Source organism: Ailuropoda melanoleuca, chromosome 2, assembly GCF_002007445.2.
Source record: "Ailuropoda melanoleuca isolate Jingjing chromosome 2, ASM200744v2, whole genome shotgun sequence".
Lineage (NCBI taxonomy): Eukaryota > Metazoa > Chordata > Mammalia > Carnivora > Ursidae > Ailuropoda > Ailuropoda melanoleuca.
In genome coordinates, this window is record NC_048219.1 from 113,051,610 (window position 1) to 113,073,143 (window position 21,534).

Below are 21,534 nucleotides of genomic sequence, written 5' to 3' on the forward strand. Positions count from 1 at the left end.
TGATCCAGGTAGAAACTTTTCCTCATGAAATATCAACCATTTCTTTCTGCTATATGGAGTATTCTTTTGTTTTTGATAAAAAAATGATAAATTAATGATCAGCATTTCCCATGAACAGTGGGAGGGAGATTATCTTCATTTCGATATTGCTTCACTTCTGATTGAACTTCAACTACTAAACGAAGAGGGAAAACAATCCTTGACTTTGGATTTTAAAGCTTAATTTCTATTTCACTCAGAAATGACTAACCATTGACTGAACAAATCTATGCAGCATGAAATAATTATAAAATGGGAGGACAATGGTGATTGCAGGAATTTCATGAAATGATACAGCTGGTGATATAATTATTGTGGAAAATTATTGTGTAGACTTATAATTGCTATGCCCCAGAGTTTATAACCATATCTTTAATTCAGATCCTTCTTCTCCATTCTCAACATGAGGAGTCACTATGTACCCTTCCTCTACTGACTCATAAGTGTGTTATTTATACTGGCAAATTGTCACTATCATTAGCAATGATTTATATTCTTTATTAACAACTGTTGCAGGAGGGAGGTGAGAGGAATGTGAAGTGAAAGTAGATTAAATTGAAATCAGTGAGGGAAAATGTATGATTTATACATAATTCATTTACCTGTGTTTGGCATAATTTAGCATAATGATATAATTAGGTAAAGAAAACAAACACTATTTGTACATAAAGAGCAAGGTGACAGAGTTGAGACCATTCAGATAATTCCATAATAATTTATAAACTCCTCCATCCTGAGGTGACAGAGCACTTTACATCGATGCTTTGGAGAACCTGAATCATCCAGGTCATTTCCTCAATTTTCCCCTTTACTTCACATCTGCAGACTTAGACTATGTCCAGCATAATATCTGGACACAAATCTCTTTATAGCCCCAAGAGACAGATATTGAGTTCCATTTTCCTTAATGCTAATCCCCACTGATGTGCCAGGTGCCCTCTCACCACTTGTCTTAGCCATTTTGCATGGCTCTGCAAACTTCTCGTACAAACTACGTCTGAAGGAGGTGAAACAGCACGGACAGCCAGGCCCCCAATCAAATCAGTGCAATACAGGGAACATTTGGTACTTGCCAGAGTCGCAGTGCCATTTGCTGCTAATGCATCTTCCACTTTTGCATATAAATTGAGTTAGTGGCTCACAAGTTGGAAATTCTATGAAAGATATAAAAACATTCAATAGGAAAGATGTTATTGACTGTGCTTGATTTATTTCTATCTCATTTGCTAATGTGACCAAAACTCCACCCATGTCCTCTACAAAAGGCAGAGGAAACAGTAGATAAACAAACATAGTGAGATAAACTTTTTAAGGGCATAGGACACCCATATTTTTAGTATTTTTAAATGAGTACTTTACAGTTACTGAAAGCCTAGGAGAACCACTTGATGAGGACTGTTTGTATTCCCTGCACTGCGCCACTGATGAGAAGGTTTGAATGGCAGTTTAGTCAGACCTCATATTGGCCCTTGGGACTTGGGCTGGTCTAGCGGTTACGCTTCCCAGGGGTTCCATTTAGGCCTATTCTGGATTATTCCTTTCTAAGAGATAGGACTTCACAAAACATTCAAAATCCAGTTACTGGGTATTTTCTTAGTATTTTCACCAGTGAAGCACACTGGTGATGGTGTCTTTAGGTAATAAGAATTCCGAAACGACATTGTTATAACTTTTATAGAATGATTTCTATTTTTCCCTTAAAAAGTATGACATTTTAAAGTTAAAGTCTATATTAGCCTATAGGCTTTGGCAAATCATGACTAGCTAGAATAGTAAAATGTGAGCAAATTAATTTTGCATGATAGTCGCAAAGACATAGGTTGTGTATTATCTTCAAAATAATATTTCTAATTAAATTGAAGGCTATAATATTTATCCTCACTCTTAAAGTGGTAAAACAATAAGTCAACTCTGGAGCCTGTGAGAACTCTCTCTAGTGTGTAGTTGAGTTAGGAAAAGAGAATCAGCCAGTCTGACCAGCCACAGTACCAGTGAACAGACTACAAGTGATAGCCATCTCTAGTACTGGTAACTTGTCCAAATGACAACATAAATTGATATTATTTCATATATAATATGTAAGGAAAGTGGTATACTCATATCAGATCTGGCTGAGATGTATTGATTACTTGCTTTCCACGTCTAAGAAACAATTTCTTTGTGTGAGTTTACATTTGAGTATATCCCCTGAAGTACTGGAATTTGAATGGCAATTATTCTAAAACTGAACAAATCTTAATTAAACTTTGTGATTACCAACGACATGCCTCAAAATACATTTTAGAATAAATTTAACTTTTCAAAACCAAAAAAAAAAAAATGTGATCAGAGCCTAAATACGCTTCAAAGACAGAAGTAAAAAGGAGGCAATCACTGATATGAAGAGATAAAAGACTATCAAAAGCTATCCATGCAGCAACTCAACAAATTTTCTGACATATAAAGGGAACCACTCAAAAGAAAAGTGAAGGGGCGCCTGGGTGGCACAGCGGTTAAGCTTCTGCCTTTGGCTCAGGGTGTGATCCCGGTGTTACGGGATCGAGCCCCACATCAGGCTCCTCTGCTATGAGCCTGCCTCTTCCTCTCCCACTCCCCCTGCTTGTGTTCCCTCTCTCCACTGGCTGTCTCTATCTCTGTCGAATAAATAAATAAAATCTTTAAAAAAAAAAAAAAGAAAAGTGAAAACTCCCAAGGCATAATTTAATCAATATTTCTAAGAGAGTTTTCTTTTGTTACCTGACAAGATAATGAAAACTTATGTGTTTACGTTTCAAGAATCAACAGGGATGTTGTCCAAAATATGTTTTCTTCTTTAGATAAACATTTAATGTTTCGAAGACGTATAGTAAACATGAATAGTGACTTTAAACAAAATATTAGTAAAAGTTATGGTTAAAATGAGTAAAAAAATGTAGATTTTAAGATATGATGAGATCTAACTTTTAAAAATAACAGTGCATCTTTCTGAATCTAGAATAGGTTAATTCACATTTTTAATCTCTCTTCTATAAACTGAGGAACATATTAACCAACATCATACATTTAACTAGGAAAAAAATAGATCACCAAAAGCATTTGAAGACCTCTGAAATTTGGCAATACTTCATTGGTTGGGAAATTTTTTAAGTGACCTTTAAGATTCTACCTCTCAGATTCTAAGTCTAAAAAGCATCCGCTCCCAAAAACAATCTGGAAGTTAGCTCCCAAAAAAAACCCTAAAGTAAATAAAATAATCTAAAACCCAGTGCACCTCCAATCTCTAAGAAAATGAGTGATATATCTGCCCACAGTGAATATAACATACATACCTGCATGTAATGGGTATATGTTTTAAATAGTTGCATCTTATTTCTGATTTATTTTTTTACTTAATACTTAGTTACATTAAATCTCTAGGCAACCTCCTTGTCTGACTTAGTTTATAAGACTAAAAGGCAAATTATATAGAATTTTTAAAAAATGGTAACTAGAAGAAAGTATAAAACAAATCACTAAAAAGAACAAAGGCATTAATTGAAGGGACAGGTATAAGGGAGTGAAGTTACTAATTTTTCATTTCTGTTTCCTTGACAAAGCACTGTGACCTTGAGTAAATCACATGGCCTCTCTGATGACAGACATGTGGTTCCTAACATGATGTCTCAGGTCCTTAAAGTCCTAAAGGTCAAGAAGTCAGAAGAAAGGTCATCTGGAAATACACAACACCTTGAAGGCATTTAATGTAGCAAAAATAGAGTTTATCTACCGAGTAACTCCTGGGATTATCACAGCATTCCAGTAAAAAATAGTAACTGAACTTCAGAAAAATAAATAAATAAAAGAATAAATTTAAAATGTAAAACTATCTTTGGATTTTCTCTGCTTAATAATGCAGTCAAATGTGCAACACATTTTAGAAGGAGTTCCACCAAAAATTTAAGTATAATATAGGACACTTCATTTTTCACTAATATTGGAAAAGGCTGTATCCATAATTTCTTAGTATCTCATCACCGGTATCTGATAGTGAGAGAGAAATGAGGTCTAATGACAATATGCTCTTTTTCTAAAAAATAAAACAAAAGCCTCTTAAAATAAATTTAACATTTTCTCTGTTCTTCTATATTAGCATTAATTTAAAAGTTGAAAATTGTATCTGGTAGTTCAGTCTGTTTCTAGGTATTTGTTCTTTTTAAGATACCATTATGAATTTTTATATTTTAAAAAGACTTAAATGTTAAACACATCTTTTCTTTCTTGACTTTGACTTTGGATTTCCCATGAGATAGACTGAAGGGCACTTGGAAAGATTACCTGATTAACTCTGAAGAGAAAAAATTATGAACGAAAGTGGCTTACATTTTATATTAAAATCACACCAAAGAAAAGAAAACTATATTTTATTTCTGTGGTTACTTCAACCTTGTAGAATATTTAATGTGGAGTAATGGACTGTTAAAAAATCTTCTATTGTTGCAGGTGGTATGCTCAATTTATCTATTATATCTTTCACTAAAAATTTATTCCCAGGTTATATGTATGCTATTATGTAAATGGCAACAATTTTCTCTCTCTCTCAAGGGTAATCATCGTTGGTATGGTGCTTATATTTATCCAGTACACACAGCTTAGAGGTAGTTTTCATACCCAATTTGTTTCTTTCCTGTCTCTAGGAATTTTCCTACTTATTTCTCCTTCTTGGACTCAAAATGAATATTTCTAATAATGTATTATTGAAGTCTCAAAATAAAGTTATCATAGGTTTGTTTGAAAGTATGTAGTCCACATTCTATATATATTTAAATTTGACCATCGTGACTAAATATGGGGACAATGTATAGGAGATTCGAGTTAAAATAAATGCAAAGTAAGAATATTATAGGCGTCCAGGGTTAGGAAAGTGTTATCTAAACTTTAGGGAAATGATAATACTCACATTGCATATTATTATTTATTGAGTATGAGATACTAGGCTAGCTATGTATATACATTACCTATATTCTTCACAACAGCCCTGCAATTGTTATTGCTAACACTGATTTGTTAAAAAAAAAATACAGCATAACTTGCCTGAGGATATACTGCATAACCAGCAAGAGTCAGAGTCAAATCTGAGTAAGAGTGTGACTGATTCCAAAATACTATTTTTCTCTATACCATGCTGATCATACCAACACCTTTTTAAAAATTATAGCACAGAAACGTTTTTGGAAGGATGGAAAATTCAATTATTCTTTCTGTGTTTTATGCAGCCGTTTAAATTTTAATTCTGATTATTACCTGCTTTAAGGTACATAATTAAATATGGTTATAGGAAAACAGTGCTTTTTAAAATTATATAGATTATAGGATTATATCCTTTGAGGAAATACATAACACTTCTAGATAATGATAGTAGCTGTGGCTCCTGAGAATTGGTACGTAATAGGACAGATTTCAAAAGATCCAGTTAAGTAAATACACTTTGGAGAAAAACATAAGAGAACAGTGTACCATAAATAATATTCACTTTGCTGCTCTTTTATTGTTGTTACATAAAAACCGCATTTTATACATCACATAAGTCATATATAAGGAACATAGTTTGTAGGCAGGCAAATCTGAGTTGAAATCCTGATTTTAACATTAATTATTATATGACCTTGGATACTTGCTTAACATCTCTGACCTCAAGTTCCTACTCTGTAAAACAGAGTAGAAAACTACTTCAAACGTTTTATTCATTCAAAATATTGAGAGGTTTATACCAGATAGAGTTCTAGGCCTTAGTGATACATCACCTAGAATGAATGAATAAATGAATGAATAAAATAGTGCTAAGCACTAAAAATATAAAGTTCAGCATTTTCATTTCTCAGAGTGCTTACAGTGTAGTAGGAAAAATATCTGTAGTATAATTAAACAAGTGACTTCAGTAAATTTTCTGATAAACACTATGATATAAGCAACATAAGGTGTTATTGCAACCCACAATAGAAGTATCAAAACTACTCTTAGATATTTACCCCAGAGGAAGTTATCTAGAAGCTGATATGAATGATATATTTAGGTTAAATCAGGAGGGGAGCAGGCGGGGAAGAAGTCCTTTTAGCATATTCTAGAAAGATGGCATTACTGAAGGCCCAGAAGTCACAGTATATAAAATGTTTGAAAAACTATAAAAATTTCAGAATGGCTGCAATAGGGTATAAGAAGTAGTGAAATTTTAGGAGCTATGAGTAGGCTGGAGCAATAGATTCAGAAATGATTACATATTGATATAACAGAACCTTGGAAGTCAAAAGGAACATCCAGGAAGTGTATGCAGAATGAGACTAATAGGAGACCCAGAAAAACATATTGAACAGTTCTGGCAATGAGGAAGACAAAAAGAAATGCTAGATAGAGTAACAGCCAACCATTTTAATACATGGTTGCATGTGTAAGAAAATAATATAAATTTTCAGAGTCCAGAAATTAAGAGGGTACTGAAAAATGAACAGTTTGTGTGTGTGTGTGTGAAATCAATGTCCCTGCATTGTCTTAAGAATTCATGTTTACTCTTGACAGAAATTTAAAGGGCTGCATCTTTGTCAGCACCAAGAGGCATTTAGAATTATTACTGCCCAGGGCCTGATAAATTTCTTTTGGGAGTCCAGAGCTCCAGATACATAGGAAAAGCAAGAGAATCTGAGGATTGGAAGGATGTTATAGAGAGATTGCATAAGAAGTTAACCAGGAGGCAAGAAACTAAGTAACTGGTATTGTGAGAGCATTTCACAAACTCGGATGTATCTAGAAGTATCTGTACAGCTTTCAAAACTTATACCTGAGCCTTTATTATAATTCAACTGGTAGTGTAGTTCCTCCAGTGTTATGGGTGAAATTGTACGTATCAAAAAGATATCTCCAATCCTTGGGGTGCCTGGGTGGCTCAGTCGGTTAACCATCTGCCTTCAGCTCAGGTCATGACCTCAGGGTCCTGGGATCGAGCCCCACATTGGGTTCCCTGTTCAGCCAAGGGTCTCCTTCTCCTTCCCCCTGCCTCCCACCCTGGCTCATGCTCTCTCTCACACACTCTCTCTCTCTCAAATAAATAAATAAAATCTTTAAAAAAAATAGATATGCCCAATCCTAACCCCTGGTACTTGTGAATGTGACCTTATTTAGAAACAGTTTTTTGCCTGTGTAGTTAAGGATCTCAAGATACGAATTTCCACAGGGAAAGGCCACGTAAAGATGGAGACAAGAGATTGGAGTGATGCTGCCACTGACAAGGAGAACCAGGAGCCGAAAGAAACGGAAGAGGCAGAGGATTCTCTTTGGGGGAGGCGCTGCTGATTTTGGACTTTTGGCCTCCAAAACTGTGAGAGAAGGGATTTCTGTTATTTTAAGCCATCATATTTGTTGTGATTTGTTGCAGCCTTAACAAATTCTAATTTGCAGGGAATGTCGATTTCACATAGTTTAAATTTTCTGGACTTACCTTAGGATAAGAATCACATGAGGTGCTTTTCCTAAAATATATAGTCCTGGACTCTGTGCAAGACCTACTGAATGGGAACTTTTGGAGGAGGGCGGTAGTGGCCTGGGGATCTTTATTAGTACCAAGCACCCTGGGTCATTCATATCCTCAAGCAAAAAGCTGCGGAAATGCTGAGTTAGGTCAAGGAACTAAAAGCTGTTTCTAATAGTTTCTGCCTGTGGATTTCAATATACCCCACCAGGGTTTGCATAACCTCCCACTTTGTTGCATACAGAGCCTTATTAATCTAGTATGCATAAAAGAGGACACTGTAACCAAAGACAATGGGAAAGCATGTCACATACCTATAAGAGTGACAAAAAGACAACTTAACAGAAGTTTGCATACCACTTTTAAACAAAAGTAATAAAAATGTTTAATATAAATGCATAGAACATGAAAAAACTGAGCAAGACCATCTGGGATACAAAGCATAAATCTGCAGGACACAAATAGGAAAAGAACTTAATTTCTTTGTTTCCAACATTTTTTAAAATTTATTTGAGAGAGAGAAAGGGAGAGCACAAGCACACACTCAGGGGAGAGGGAGAGGGAGAGAGAGAATCTTAAGCAGACTCCATGCTGAGCACAGAGCCTGAGGTGGGGCTTGGTCCCACGACACTGAGATCATGACCTGAGCCAAAACCAAGAATTGGACACTTAACCAGCTGCACCACCCAGGGACCTGTTTCCAACATTTTAATAGAAGTAATTATTGTCAGATTGTGAAGTGAAGAACAAATAGGTTTGATAGGAAGTTAAAGTTCTAAATCAAAAAAAAGAAAAAAAAAAACCTAATAGCTAAAAGTGAGTTTATTTTCACATTGAAACAAGTTCTCAAACAAGTAATGAAACAAATATTTTTGGTCTTAGAATATTGATAGTGAATTTGAAATAAATGGAAGATGGGAAAGATGAATGAAAACTGGAAAAGGGTAAATTATATTATCCCGATTTCAAAGATGAGTGAAAATTTTCAAACAATAGAGAAGTGAAGTTTACATATACCTCTGACAATAATTCTAGGGTAAACTTGCTAAAACATTCTTTTATCAGCATTTTTAAAGAGACTATTTATTTGCTCAAGAATAAAATAAAAACAAGTCATGCCAAACTAACTTCATTTATTTGCCAATACAATTTTTAGGTAAGTATATATCATGAAAATGCCATAAATAGAGTGTCCTCATATTTTTAGCAATGTTTGAGAAATCTCAAGATAAATGAAAGTATCATGCATGCACAATGGTGGTTAGTTGAAGTGAATAAGTAATTTGTTCAAAACTGTACCCATACAGTTTTTATTATTAAATCAGTTTCCCCTGAAGGATGTTTTTAATTACTTGCCAAAAGGTTCACACCTTTGTTACTATTACTTGGTTACAGCCTTAAAAATTATCTTATCAAATTTTTAAATTACATAAAACTAGGAGACATCGTTAATATTATGGATTAAAAATCACAAAACTGCATCAGGGTTAGTAGTTATAGGAGGATGGAAGTGTAAGAGTGACAGTTTGGAGTGGAAAAATCCAGACCCATGTACATATTCAAAAATATGTGGATAAGGAAGACTGAGAAGCCTATCAAAATAAAAGGTAAAAGAGCTTTGAAAAGTAAACATTAGAAGCACCCAAAAGGAATGATCCAGTCTATAAGAAAAACTTAGCTATTTTAATTGACTGGACACTTGACGTGGGAGTTACATGATAAGGCTGCCATCTGTGATTGTGTTAACAGAAGCCTAGAATCTCAATTGGTGATGGTAATAAGTACACGTCAATGTGTTGTAAAAATACCACGTATGGGATACTAAGTTATGTTTAATTCTAGGCCATGAATTTGTTTTTAATTCTGGAAAAAAAATAAATAAATAAAATAAAATTTACCATTTTAAATATCTTTAAGTATATAATTAAGTAGTGTTAACTGTATCCACATTGTTGTGCAACAGGTCTCTAGAACTTCTTCCTTTTGTAGAACTGAAACTCTATACCCATTGGACATCAACTCCCCATTTTAGACCATTAAGTTTAGTAAGGTCATTTAAAACACAACTATATTCATAGTAGGGCAATTGGTAGGAAAAGAGACTACAAATGATCATGTAAGGAAATCTGAAAAAAAAATGGTATGTTTCAGTTGTAAAGGACAAGGGTTAGGTAGGCAACATGGTGTCTTTGGTTATCTAAAGAGAGATCCTGTGACAAGGTTATAGATTAGATTATGTAGCTTCAGAAGACAGCATAAGAATCATTGAATAGAATCTTTAGCAAGATTGCTCCACAAAGGAGGAATATTTTGACAATTATTAACCAACGGTAGAATTAACTACCCTGTGGAATGGCCAGTTCTTTGTTCCTGAAAATATTCAAACAAGGACTGGGTAAGCATCTCTGAGACCACTTTTAGATTTCTTACATTGGATGGATGATTGAATTAGATAACATGTACAGGCAATTACCAATACCCGTGATTCTCTGTAACAGGTAATGAGTAGTGAATTGGCCTGAGTTCCAATGCTTGCCACACCTACTAATTCTCTCTGCAACTTTGGACACACAACTTTCAGTGCTTTCGTTTCCTTATGTGAGGGGCTAAAATGAGTGGTTTTCTTATTATTCCTAAATTTCCATGCGTTGAATAAATGTGCATTACATACATTGTTCAGAATCTGTATGCATTGGTCAGCATGTGCCTTCCTACTTTAACAGGAAATAGGAAGGGAGAAAAGGAGAGGGAGAAGGAGAGAGAAAATGATTCATTGAGTTAAGAAAATAAATACGTGTAATAGTGGGATTTTCCCTTTTGCCATGGCACTGGCCCATTTAGATCCAATCCTAAGAACAAGGAGATGCTAAGTACTCTCACATTTTATATAGAGAATCTAGTAGCTGGAGCTATTCCTTATAAAAGAATAGTAATCTACAAGTCAGTTTTGTTCAAAGACCAGTGGATTCAAAGGAAGGAGAGACTCCATGAGAATCATTCATGAAATTTTGTGAGTTCATGAGAAAAGGGAACTGGCTGAATGATGTTCAGGAGGTAGACTGACCATTTCACCCTGCATACAGAAAAGAAGAAAGAACTGGAGAGTGGTAGCATCCAAGAGATGGGTCATTAGGAAAATAGCCTGATCACATTAAGAGAGTGCGGGATAGGGGTGGGAGGACAAAAAGTAGACCTCCAAAAGAGAGCCAAACTTTTTTTTTTTTGGTCATACCAGCAATGCAACCAAGAGAGTGTCCACCAAGCAACGGGGGCTTTAGTAACTCAAGGCTATGAGATATGCCATCTCTGGTGGGAATGATGGGGGATGGGGATAAAAGAAATCTAGATGTGGGGGAGAAGAAGAGGACACAGAGAAGAAAGACGGAGTTCAGGGAACTATGAAGAGAAGCTTCTCTGAAGATCTCACATAAGAGTGTCTTAAGAGAGCTGCGTTGCTCATGTGTCAGAGGGCGGTGACCTTCAGAGAAGCAGAAAAGGTTACGACTAGACCTACTTAAAAAGATGCTACCTATTTCTCCAACTGTCCCATCTGACTGAAGAGTGAAGGCCCGAAGAGGGAACAGATGTAGGGAGGAAAAAACAGAACACGGTTGCCTCTCATCTAAGTTCTTAGAGCCCAAAGTCCAGCCAGCAGTGGAGGAGAAGAAAGCTTTAAGATATAATACTGGAATTTCAAAATGGATTGGATCAAGTTACAGAAACTAAAAGTTGCCAGAATCATTGTGTCTGCCAAGATCTTATCAAGGAATGGCAGAGCAACTGAAAGCAGTGCTTGGCAATATTCGTATTTTGCCAGTACTCCACTGGGTTAATAATCCTCACTTAAGTTGTTACACACACATGCATTTTTTCTTACAAAATTAATAATAATAATAATATATAATGTAAATATATAGTAATAATATATTTCATCAGAAACTTTGTCTTTCTAATAACCTAGTTGAAAATATCTTTGATACACAACATACACTGATTTAACTGGGAAATGATTTCTTTTTGACAGCTCCCTCTCTTCTCTTTGTGTCTGATATTTGCAAATTCTCTTTCTGATTCTTTGCTCCTTAATTATGTGGAATAAAATTACAAGAACATTTACAAGTAAGATTACAAGTACATGAGACAAAATTTTACTATCTTCATAGATTTAAAAGATCAGCATTCATAAAATGGAATCATATTAACTTTGCAAATTTTAGTGGGTTTTTATTTATACTCCATTGAACTGTCTTTCAAACTGTTAACAAATTTCAGGTATTTTCCCAAGCTAAACCCTTTGAAGAAATCAGACGTTACCAACTCACATTAAGATGTATTTATTTAAAATTTATATATAAATATAAGCTATTGAGATAGTTGGAAGACAGAAAAAACCCAAATAGCTAAATTACAGTTTAAAATAAACAACTACACTGTTTTTGACAATAAATTTTCCAAGGGGCAAAAAAGTTTGCCTGAAATATTCTTATATTTAATCATGAAATACACTTATGTTTAATGCTGTAATTTGGAGATGAGAAGAAAATTTGTCTGGATAATTGCTTCCATCTTAATTCATTTTGTATATATAAACATGATTATGTCATTAAGTATATGTAAGATAAAAATCAAACCTGAATGGTGCTCCCCAAAGTATGGTCCCTTGACCAGTAGCATTAGAATCAGCATCAATTGCTAGAAATATAAATTATGGGTCACCTAAGACCTACCAAATCATAGTCTTTGGAAATTAGGCCCAGAATTCTGGTTTTTGTTTTTTATTTTGCTTTTTTAACAAGCCCTCCAGGAGATTCTGAGGCATGCTCAAGTTTGAGAACCTTAGCCTTAAGTTAAGGCATTAAAAATACTGATTCTTGGGTCTGATCCCTAAAGACCCTTAGTTAGTTTGGGGCGAGGGATGGGCAGGTGACTCTGAAGCTTCTCATGTGATTTTTGTTTTACTGACAGCTAAATTGAGTACCAATGCTAAAATTCTTGAAATGAGTGACCATTTAGTTCCTTGACACATAGTCCACTTCCAACACAGTCTTCAAAATTTTAACATATCTGCTCTTATTTGCAGAATCAATTTAAAGAGTCTCTTGTCTACTCATGAGGACTACAAAAAGTAGTTAAAAGATTGTTCAAAGATGAAGGGAGAATCCTCAAAGGCCTTCCTAATTATGTGTTTGCCCACATATAATTTCAACCTGAAATATGCAGTTAACTTGTTATAAAGGCAAATGCAAATAAAATGAGTTAGGCTTATAAATAGGTGCTAGTGAATTCCAGTAAAATTTCACCCTTGGTTTCAGTATCCTTCTGCTTCTAACTACAACTAGAAGCATTTCCACAGGTTTCTCATGTTTTAAAATCCAAATTTTGGTATAATTTTCAGTATGAAATAGTAATTAAACAAAACAGAAGCTATTCATAGAGCTAAAGCATAAGAAAAAAAAATGATTGCAGAGTCTTCTAGTAGGATTAAACCTATGGGAACTTGACCTATTCCAATAGGAAAAGTGGAATATGATCACTCCAAATGTTACAATGATGCTTAATAAAACTGAGAATTAGTTGAACCTATATTCATTTCTAGACTACTGCCAAGGAGAGTGACTTTTTTAACGCAGTAAATTAAACAATTTATAATATCTTGGTTATTTTGTATTCAGTGCAGAGATAATTTCTGATATGAGAGTAATCTATACCATTCTCTCCTCCAACTTTAAAAGTGAGATTGTGCCTACAAGAACTTCACTATCAGCTTCCCTACTGACATAAATTTCAAAATATAATGACAATCTGAAATGCATGTTACTAAGAGAAGAGCAAGTTTGGAGAGAAACATGTTTCTCACCTTATAAAGGGGAAATGGTGCTGAGACTAACCCATGTGGTGTACTGACAGTCTATAAAATTTGGCTTTATTTCAGAAGCACACAGACAACTACATTTCACAGTGTGTTCATATCCAGTGGTACACTGAAGGCATCTTGTACCAGTTTGCAAGAACCGATTTTTAAATTTTCAAGGATTCTAGGAATTGTGTTAAGCACACATCCATTATTTAAAATAAATAAACTGCATAAAATTGTAATTAAATAATCTTGAAAGCAAGGGTAATAAATGCTCAAAGTTTATAATTTCTTAATTATTTTGTTCTTGAAGTTAGTTATGTTCATTACGTCTGTATTGTGGAAATACTGTATGTTGGTGTGCACATATTTTCCCAAATCCACATTCAGAAAGTCATATTGGCAACCTGATATTGGCCATAGCAGGAGTATTTACACAAAAAAAATAGGCAAACACTAGATCAGGGCTTCTCCCCAGCAGGGGATCTTAAAAGATTTACCAACCCACCAATGAACAAAACTCATTATAGGTATATGTTCATTTAAATAAGACAGTCAATGGATATGGATATGTATAATGACTTGATCTACTCCCGATTTGCACCCAATCCATGGTTCCCAGAGAGTCGACCTGAAATGCCTGAGTTTTAGTTTCAGGTATGCCTGGATTCATAGCCTGGTCCTGCTATTTATTAGCCTTGTGATCTTAAGCAAATTGTCAAATGTCTCAATGTTTGAAACCCCATCTGTAAAATCTGAGCAATAGTGTATTTCTCATAGATTTGATGTAAATATTCAAGAAGAAAATATGTGTCTGAACTCCCTCTAACCCTTCTTTCCCTCACTTTGTGAAAAGTCCTAAATATAAGTCAGATCAAAGACCTAACTGAAGTTCGCTAATGAGCTTATTATTTATTTTCCTACTCTTTAATGTTTTCATGGCCTTTTCTTCTAAATCAGACTGATTCCAAGATTTTTCTGTCTTTAATGTTTTCAGGTTGCTCATTATCCTTTTGCTATATTCTGGAAGGAGATGCTGGGGACAGGAAAGCAATCAACCTTCCCTAAATAATAGAGCTGGCTAGATGCAGACCCAGCCACAGGAATAGTTTGGACATTGGAAAGGAGACTGATATATTGTCCAAATCCCTTAAATGGACAGGCTTTGGAAACTACATGTGAGATGTAAAATTGACTGTTACTGTGTGACTGTCTATTGCTTTCTTCTTCAACACTGCTTTTGTTTTCTTTACAATGTCAATTAGTACTACTTACTTATCTATATTCTATTCAAAGGTCACAAATTCAAAAGTCTACAAGGACTTAAGTCTAATATAAGAAATTTTTTAAAAATGAAATTTTAAGTAAACCATGAATGCATCCCCTAAATAGAGCCTTTAAAAAAAAAGTCTTATTTTCCCACTGTTAGAAGTTACAACATGGAGTTAAATTATTAAAAATATATACTCAATTGCATTATATTTTTAATAAATGTGCTAAGCATATCTAATATATGTTTTTCCCATTAGAAATTTTGAAAATTAATAGCCATACCTAAAAGAAAACCCAAGTACTTAGAAAACCGGATTCATTCCCTTCCTATCTTTCACTACACATTATTCAGACAAATGATAATAAAATCTACTGATACACAGGTACAAATGAGAGAGTAATTAAATTTACAACTTTATGTAACAATAAATACCGTTTCCAAAAGTAGGAGGATAGGTGGAAAGTGACTAGGAATTTTGCCATTAACAAAACTATCTTAAACTAATAACAGAATTACATGACTCAATAGAAATGAAACAAATGGTTTACCAACTATGTAATCTCAGTCTGTATTGTTTATTGTTCCAAGAAGATAACATATGCATGCCAACAAGAAACATGTACTTCTAATTTACTCCAAATGTCACTCAATGAGCTACTCTATTTGAAAAAATTAATCATTACCAATGTAAGATTAAAAATGAACATTTGAGAATGTCCTATTAGGCTTATAAGAACTACTTCCTAATAAAATCTATAATGATTGGATCCATTTATTTTAGCCAAAGATATGGTTACTGACTCATGAAATGGATATATTCTAAAGTTATCATTAAGGTACACACTCAGGCCTAAAAGGCAGTGATAAAATATAACAGATCTTCTGCCTTTTTGACTAGTGTTTATAAAGAAATAAATAGCCTTTTAAGAGAGATTATAGTAATTTGACACAGTCCCCACTAACAGCATGATTGACTCAGAACTTACCGCAAGATGCCATTTCATCTGTCTGGTCACCACAGTCGTCTTCCCTGTCACATAGCCATGCTCGGGGAATGCAGCGCCCATTTCCACAAGAAAACTGGTCCATCTGGCATGTTCTGGCTAAGATAATCAATTAATGTACAAATAATACATTTAGAGGCCTTTTGAACAACATTCAGGTAAAATAAATCATGCAATAACTCTTTTACACATAAGATACTCTATTGCTTTATTAGATAAAATATTTTAAAGTGAATTTTTACTAATTTTTTGATACTGCCAACTTGCTTGTCTTCTCTGAAGTTCATATGCTTTGTCCTTCAATTACAGTGGCTGCTAAATGACAAGATATTCAGTAATCCTCACACACTTCCATAAATGAAGCTATGAATTCATTATTTTTACAATTTTTGCCCGGTACATGCTTATGAATATACGGTTGAATTAAATTTCATCCAACTTTTAATTAACAAAAAAGACTTTCACATAGTCTTTGTCAATAAACCAAGAAAATTTGCTGTAATGTAGGAGGAAGGATTTGAAGACTATATCAGCATATCTAGTTTCTAGTCATGGGGGCAGAATTGTTCTTTTCCTCTAACATTTCAGTGCATTTATTTCTTGGTCTCTAAATGATCCAATGTATGGAACAATAATGCAGAAAACATTTCCAAAAACATACATTTAACCTTATATAAGATGGATTCTTAAAATTTACTTTTCAGCATAAATAAAAATGTATAACTTTTTAATCAGAGTATATTAACAAACTTTGCTTTGGCCTCTCTCAAGCGTTTCAATGAACACACACATAGAATCTTTCCTTCTATGTTAGCCAAAGGCAGTGGTTACAATTATTCAGTGAATGGGTTGGTTATGTTCTACAGGGAGTTTGATTACCTTTTTCAGTTACTGTCAGGTCAACTTTGAAAGCATGAAATCTTTAGATAGTTATCTTAACCTTTCTCCCAGGCTTTAGTTTTAAAGACTCAGGTTTTTGTTATTGTTTAGTTTAGTTTTTTTTTTTTTATTTTTTACTTACTTATTTTAAAAAATTTTATTTTTTTATTTTATTTTTTTTCTTTTGTCTGTCTGAAATACAAATTTGTTTTCTTAAGTATCAGTTTCCTACCACCCCTTCTTTTTATTGGGTCAGAAAAAAAGAGTGGGAAATTATAGGAAGAGGATACTCACACCTATTAATATTTGGGTCACACGAGGATTGGACAGATGAGGAAAAATTAGGGTCTGGATTTCTGTAGCCATGATAAGAGAACATTGCTCAGTTTATAGACTTCCTTCTGTTTTGGGGTTTAAGAATTAGAAGGCTGTATTTCTGTTTCATCAAAATGCCTCATGACCTAATGGTTGGTATAAAATTGAGTGTGGTTCAAAGACAAGTCATCCAAACACACTAAAATGGGTTTCCATATATCAGGGTTTCAGAGGTTATTTAAAATAATTTCTTAAAAGTTATGTGCTAGTTATTTCCTTTTAAGCACAGTGTACTTGCTATGTAAAAACATTTATCTATTATTAGTGAATACTTAAAAAGTTACTTGAGAAAAACAATGAAAACTTTAGTGGTTTGATTCAACAAAGTAGATTTGATGAACCATTTCTAACCTCAGTGTCTATAATTAGAAATTCCAGAAAATTATTACACTTTGTATTCTGCTTTGCTTATATAGCTAAGGGTTCTGAATCTAAGACAATTTATGCAATATTTGGATTTTTCATTCTTTCTTTCTTTCTTTCTTTCTTTCTTTCTTTCTTTCTTTTTTACAAATAGAGCATTTATTTTACATTAATAGATTTTAAGTATCCCACAAATATGTATGTTTCTGAAGTTTTCAATGCTGTAATTTCAAGTAGGATTAAATACTTGTTGTCTCATTTGGCTAACTCTATGGATTTTCTGTGAAACTATTCTAACATTTAGATCAAATCAACAAAGTTCCTAGGTAATTTTAATAAAACTATGTCTACTTGAAAAATATGTATATATTTGTATTAGCCTATAGAAGGATGAAGGTGTTAGCATTTAGTTTAGTTGATGGGAATGAAAGGGCATAGAGGGGTGAACAAGATTCATATTTTTTTCTTGCAAGTCTTTGCTTCATTCCACTGATTACAGTAAATAATTTTTACCTTTTGAGATTTAAGAGAAATTTAGTAAGAGTTTTCTTTTCAATTTTTTCTCCCTTCCTTCTTCCAGCTCTCCCTCACCCTTTCCTTCCCTCCCTCCCTTCTTCCTTCCTCATTTAATTTCTCCTTCTCTCTCCCTTCCTATTCTTTTCTTCTCTCCACTTTTCATTTTTTCCTACATCTCTCCTGTCTTCCCTATTTCACTCCTTCAGTCTTTCTTGTTTTCTTGTTTTCGTGTTTAAAGAAAAATATATCATCACATATTTTCATTCCCATTAAATTCTAATTGGCCCATAATAAAAATATATTAAATATCCCAATACAATATTCTTTTATCTGATTTTTTTTAATGTCACAGTATTCACTCCTTATTTCTAGTAAAGACTTAGTTCTAGCAAAGTTTTCTCAGATTGTTTTCCTTCAAGAGGAGCACTATGGTGATTATAGGAAAGAATGAGAAAGCACTCCTAAGAACCTATTTCATATTGTGTAGTGTGAGAATTTATGTGATTCCTCACTAACTCAGAAGCTTGAAGAAGTGTTAGGACCCGTTACTCCAAAGAATATTTTCTGGCTTATTATTGAGGGATCATGTGACCTGAAAATGTATAAATTCATTTTTCTAATCATGAAAAAAAACTATCTGCTTTGTCTATTAAGGAAATTCAATTTCACATGGGAAAAATTCTTCATCCCATAAATCTATAAGCACTGTCTGTCCATATGATATGATAAAATGGACTAAATCATCTCTTTCTAATCACTGGATTTATATCAGGAAGACACGACCTTTAGTTTTTCAGTTCCTGCCTCCATCAGATCTAAATTAGCTTGGAGGTGAGATTAGCAGAGCAGCCCCGGAGGACTCTAATGTTGCAGCAAATGCTTCTCTAACGAAAAGGAAATTTATACTTTCTCAGTGGAATTGTTTATCTAGCAGTGAATCAGAAATCCACTGTCACAATGTGAATTTTTTCTACCCATCACTAATTATGCTTCTCCTGCCGTCATGTAGCAGTGAGAAATCCCACAATGCACGGGAACAATAAGGAGGAAGAGGTGAAGAGATCTTCACACATATTCTTAAGCTTCACCTTTGCCATATTTTAATCAAAGCATTCTATTTAAACAAAACCTATGTCATATCAATACATACTTTTCAATTTATCTTATAAAGAAGTCTGATTTTTAATATATTGGGTTTTCTTAATTCAAATACATCAGCCTAGTTTGAATTTAGTCAAAATTTGTGGAGGATGTGAGAAGAATAAACATTATGTAATCTAATTAGAGCTCAGTGCTGTGGAAAATATCTGGTCTGAAATTGGCTAGGCTTGAATCCAAGGATTGTCACAGGTGACTATGAGGAAAAAGAACTTCAAATATAACTACTTCTCATCTTTGGCCTCTGGGTCTCTCTCATAAGTACAGAAACATATTTTCTTTTTGTGAGGGAAAACAACCACCAAGCCCCCGACTGTCAGCTTTCTTCTGCCTGCTGTACATATGCTGTTTCCTCTTCCAGGCATATCCTCCAACCCCCTATCATCCTCTCCGGATTTCACCTCACTCTCTGTAATTATGCCCATCAATCATTTGTTTTCTCTCCTGTAAAATATTTCTATCACCTAGAAAAGGATAGAAAATAATAACATTACATCTTTCTACCATCATATAGCTCTATAAAATCTTATTTTTCTATATTTACTACAGACTATTTTTATTTCAGAAAAATGTATTATAGGTACATTTAAAATCACCTATGTAATTTTTTCAGTGTTATGTCTTTTCTATCTTTTTAGATGTAACTACTATCCTTAATTTCTTTTCTTTTTTAAATTTTATTTATTATTTTTTTTATTATATTCAGTTAGTCACTGTATAAGTACATCATTAGTTTTTGAAGTAGTGTGCAGTGATTCATTAGTTGCATATAACACCCAGTGCTTATCACAACATGTGCCCTCCATAATACCCATCACCCTGTTATTCTCTTCCCACCCCCTTCCCCTTTGAAACCCTCAGTCTGTTCCCCCGTATCCACAGTCTCTCGTGGTTCGTCTCCCTCTCTGATTTCTCCCCCTTCAGATTTCTCTCCCTTTCCCTATGGTCCTCCATGCTATACCTTATGTTCCACATATGAATGAAACCATATGACTCTCTTTCGCTGCTTGACTTACTTCACTTAGCATAATCCCCTCCAGTTCCATCCATGTCGATGCAAATGGTGGGTATTTATCGTTTCTGATGGCTGAATAATATTCCATTGTATATATGGACCATATATTCTTTATCCATTCATTTGTTGAAGGGCATCTCGGCTCCTTCCACACTTTGGCTATTGTGGCCATTGCTGCTATGAACATTGGGGTGCATGTACCCCTTCTTTTCACTAAATCTGTATCTTTGGGGTAAATACCTAGTAGTGCAATTGCTGGGTTATGGTGTAGCTCTATTCTTAACATCTTGAGGAACCTCCATATTGTTTTCCAGAGTGGCTGTACCAGCTTGCATTCCCACCAACAGTGTAAGAGGGTTCCCCTTTCTCCACATCCTCACCAACATTTGTTGTTTCCTGTTTTGTTAATTGTTCCCATTCTAACTGGTATAAGGTGATATCTCATTGTGGTTTTAATTTGTTTTCCCTGATAGCTAGTGATGTTGAGCATTTTTTCATGTCTGTTAGCCATTTGCATATCTTCTTTGGAGAAGTATCTCTTCATGTCTTCTGCCCATTTTTTGACTGGGTTATTTGTTTTTTGAGTGTTGAATTTGAAAAGTTCTTTTAGATCTTGGTTATCAGCCCTTTATCTGTAATGTTATTTGAAAATATCTTCTATTCTGTGGGCTGCCTCTTAGTTTTGTTGACTGTTTCCTTTGCTGTGCAGAAGCTTTTTATCTTGATGAAGTACCAACGTTCATTTTTGCTTTTGTCTCCCTTGCCTTTGGAGACTTGTCTTAAAGTCACTGTGGCCGATGTTGAAGAGTTTACTGCCTATGTTCTCCTCCAGGATTTTGATGGATTCCTGTCTCACATTGAGGTCTTACATCCATTTTGAGTTTATCTTTGTATATGGTGTAAGGGAATGGTCCAGTTTCATTCTTCTACATGTAGTTGTCCAACTTTCCCAGCACCATTTATGGAAGAGACTGTCTTTTTTCCACTGGATATTTTTTCCTGATCTGTCAAAGATTAGTTGACCATAGAGTTGAGGTTCTATTTCTGGAGCCTTTATTCTGTTCCATTGGTCTACGTGTCTGTTTTTGTGCCAATAACATGCTATCTTGGTGATCACAGCTTTGTGATATAGCTTGAAGTCAGGCAATGTGATGTCCCCAGCTTTGTTTTTCTTTTTCATCATTCCCTTGGTGATTTGGGGTGTTTTCTGATTCCATACAAATTTTAGGATTGTTATTCCAGCTCTTTGCAAAATGCCAATGGTATTTTAATAGGATGGCATTGAAAGTGCAAATTGCTCTGGGTAGGATAGACATTTTAACAATGTTTATTCTTCCAATCCATGATCATAGAATTTTTTCCATCTTTTTCTGTCTTCCTCAATTTCTTTCATAAGTGTTCTATAGTTTCTAGGGTATAGATCCTCTGCCTCTTTAGTTAGGTTTATTTCTAGGTATCTTCTGGTTTTTGTCGCTATTGTGAATGGAATCAATTCCTTAATTTCTCTTTCTACAGTTACATTGTTAGCATATAGAAAAGTAACTGATTTCTGTGCATTGATTTTGTATTCTGCCACGTTGCTGA

At 34.3% G+C, this 21,534-nt stretch overlaps 1 protein-coding gene across 1 annotated transcript in view; it reads right to left on the reverse strand.

Moving 5' to 3' along the window:
* Nucleotides 1-21,534, reverse strand: part of LRP1B (LDL receptor related protein 1B) — a 1,837,899-nt gene that overhangs the window by 667,787 nt on the left and 1,148,578 nt on the right. Inside the window, exons 17-18 of the mRNA XM_034642051.1 lie at nt 15,627-15,743; nt 1,113-1,193 (exon numbers count right to left, since the gene is read on the reverse strand). Of these exons, the coding sequence (XP_034497942.1) occupies nt 1,113-1,193; nt 15,627-15,743 (198 nt within the window). The remainder of the gene's footprint in view (nt 1-1,112; nt 1,194-15,626; nt 15,744-21,534) is intronic.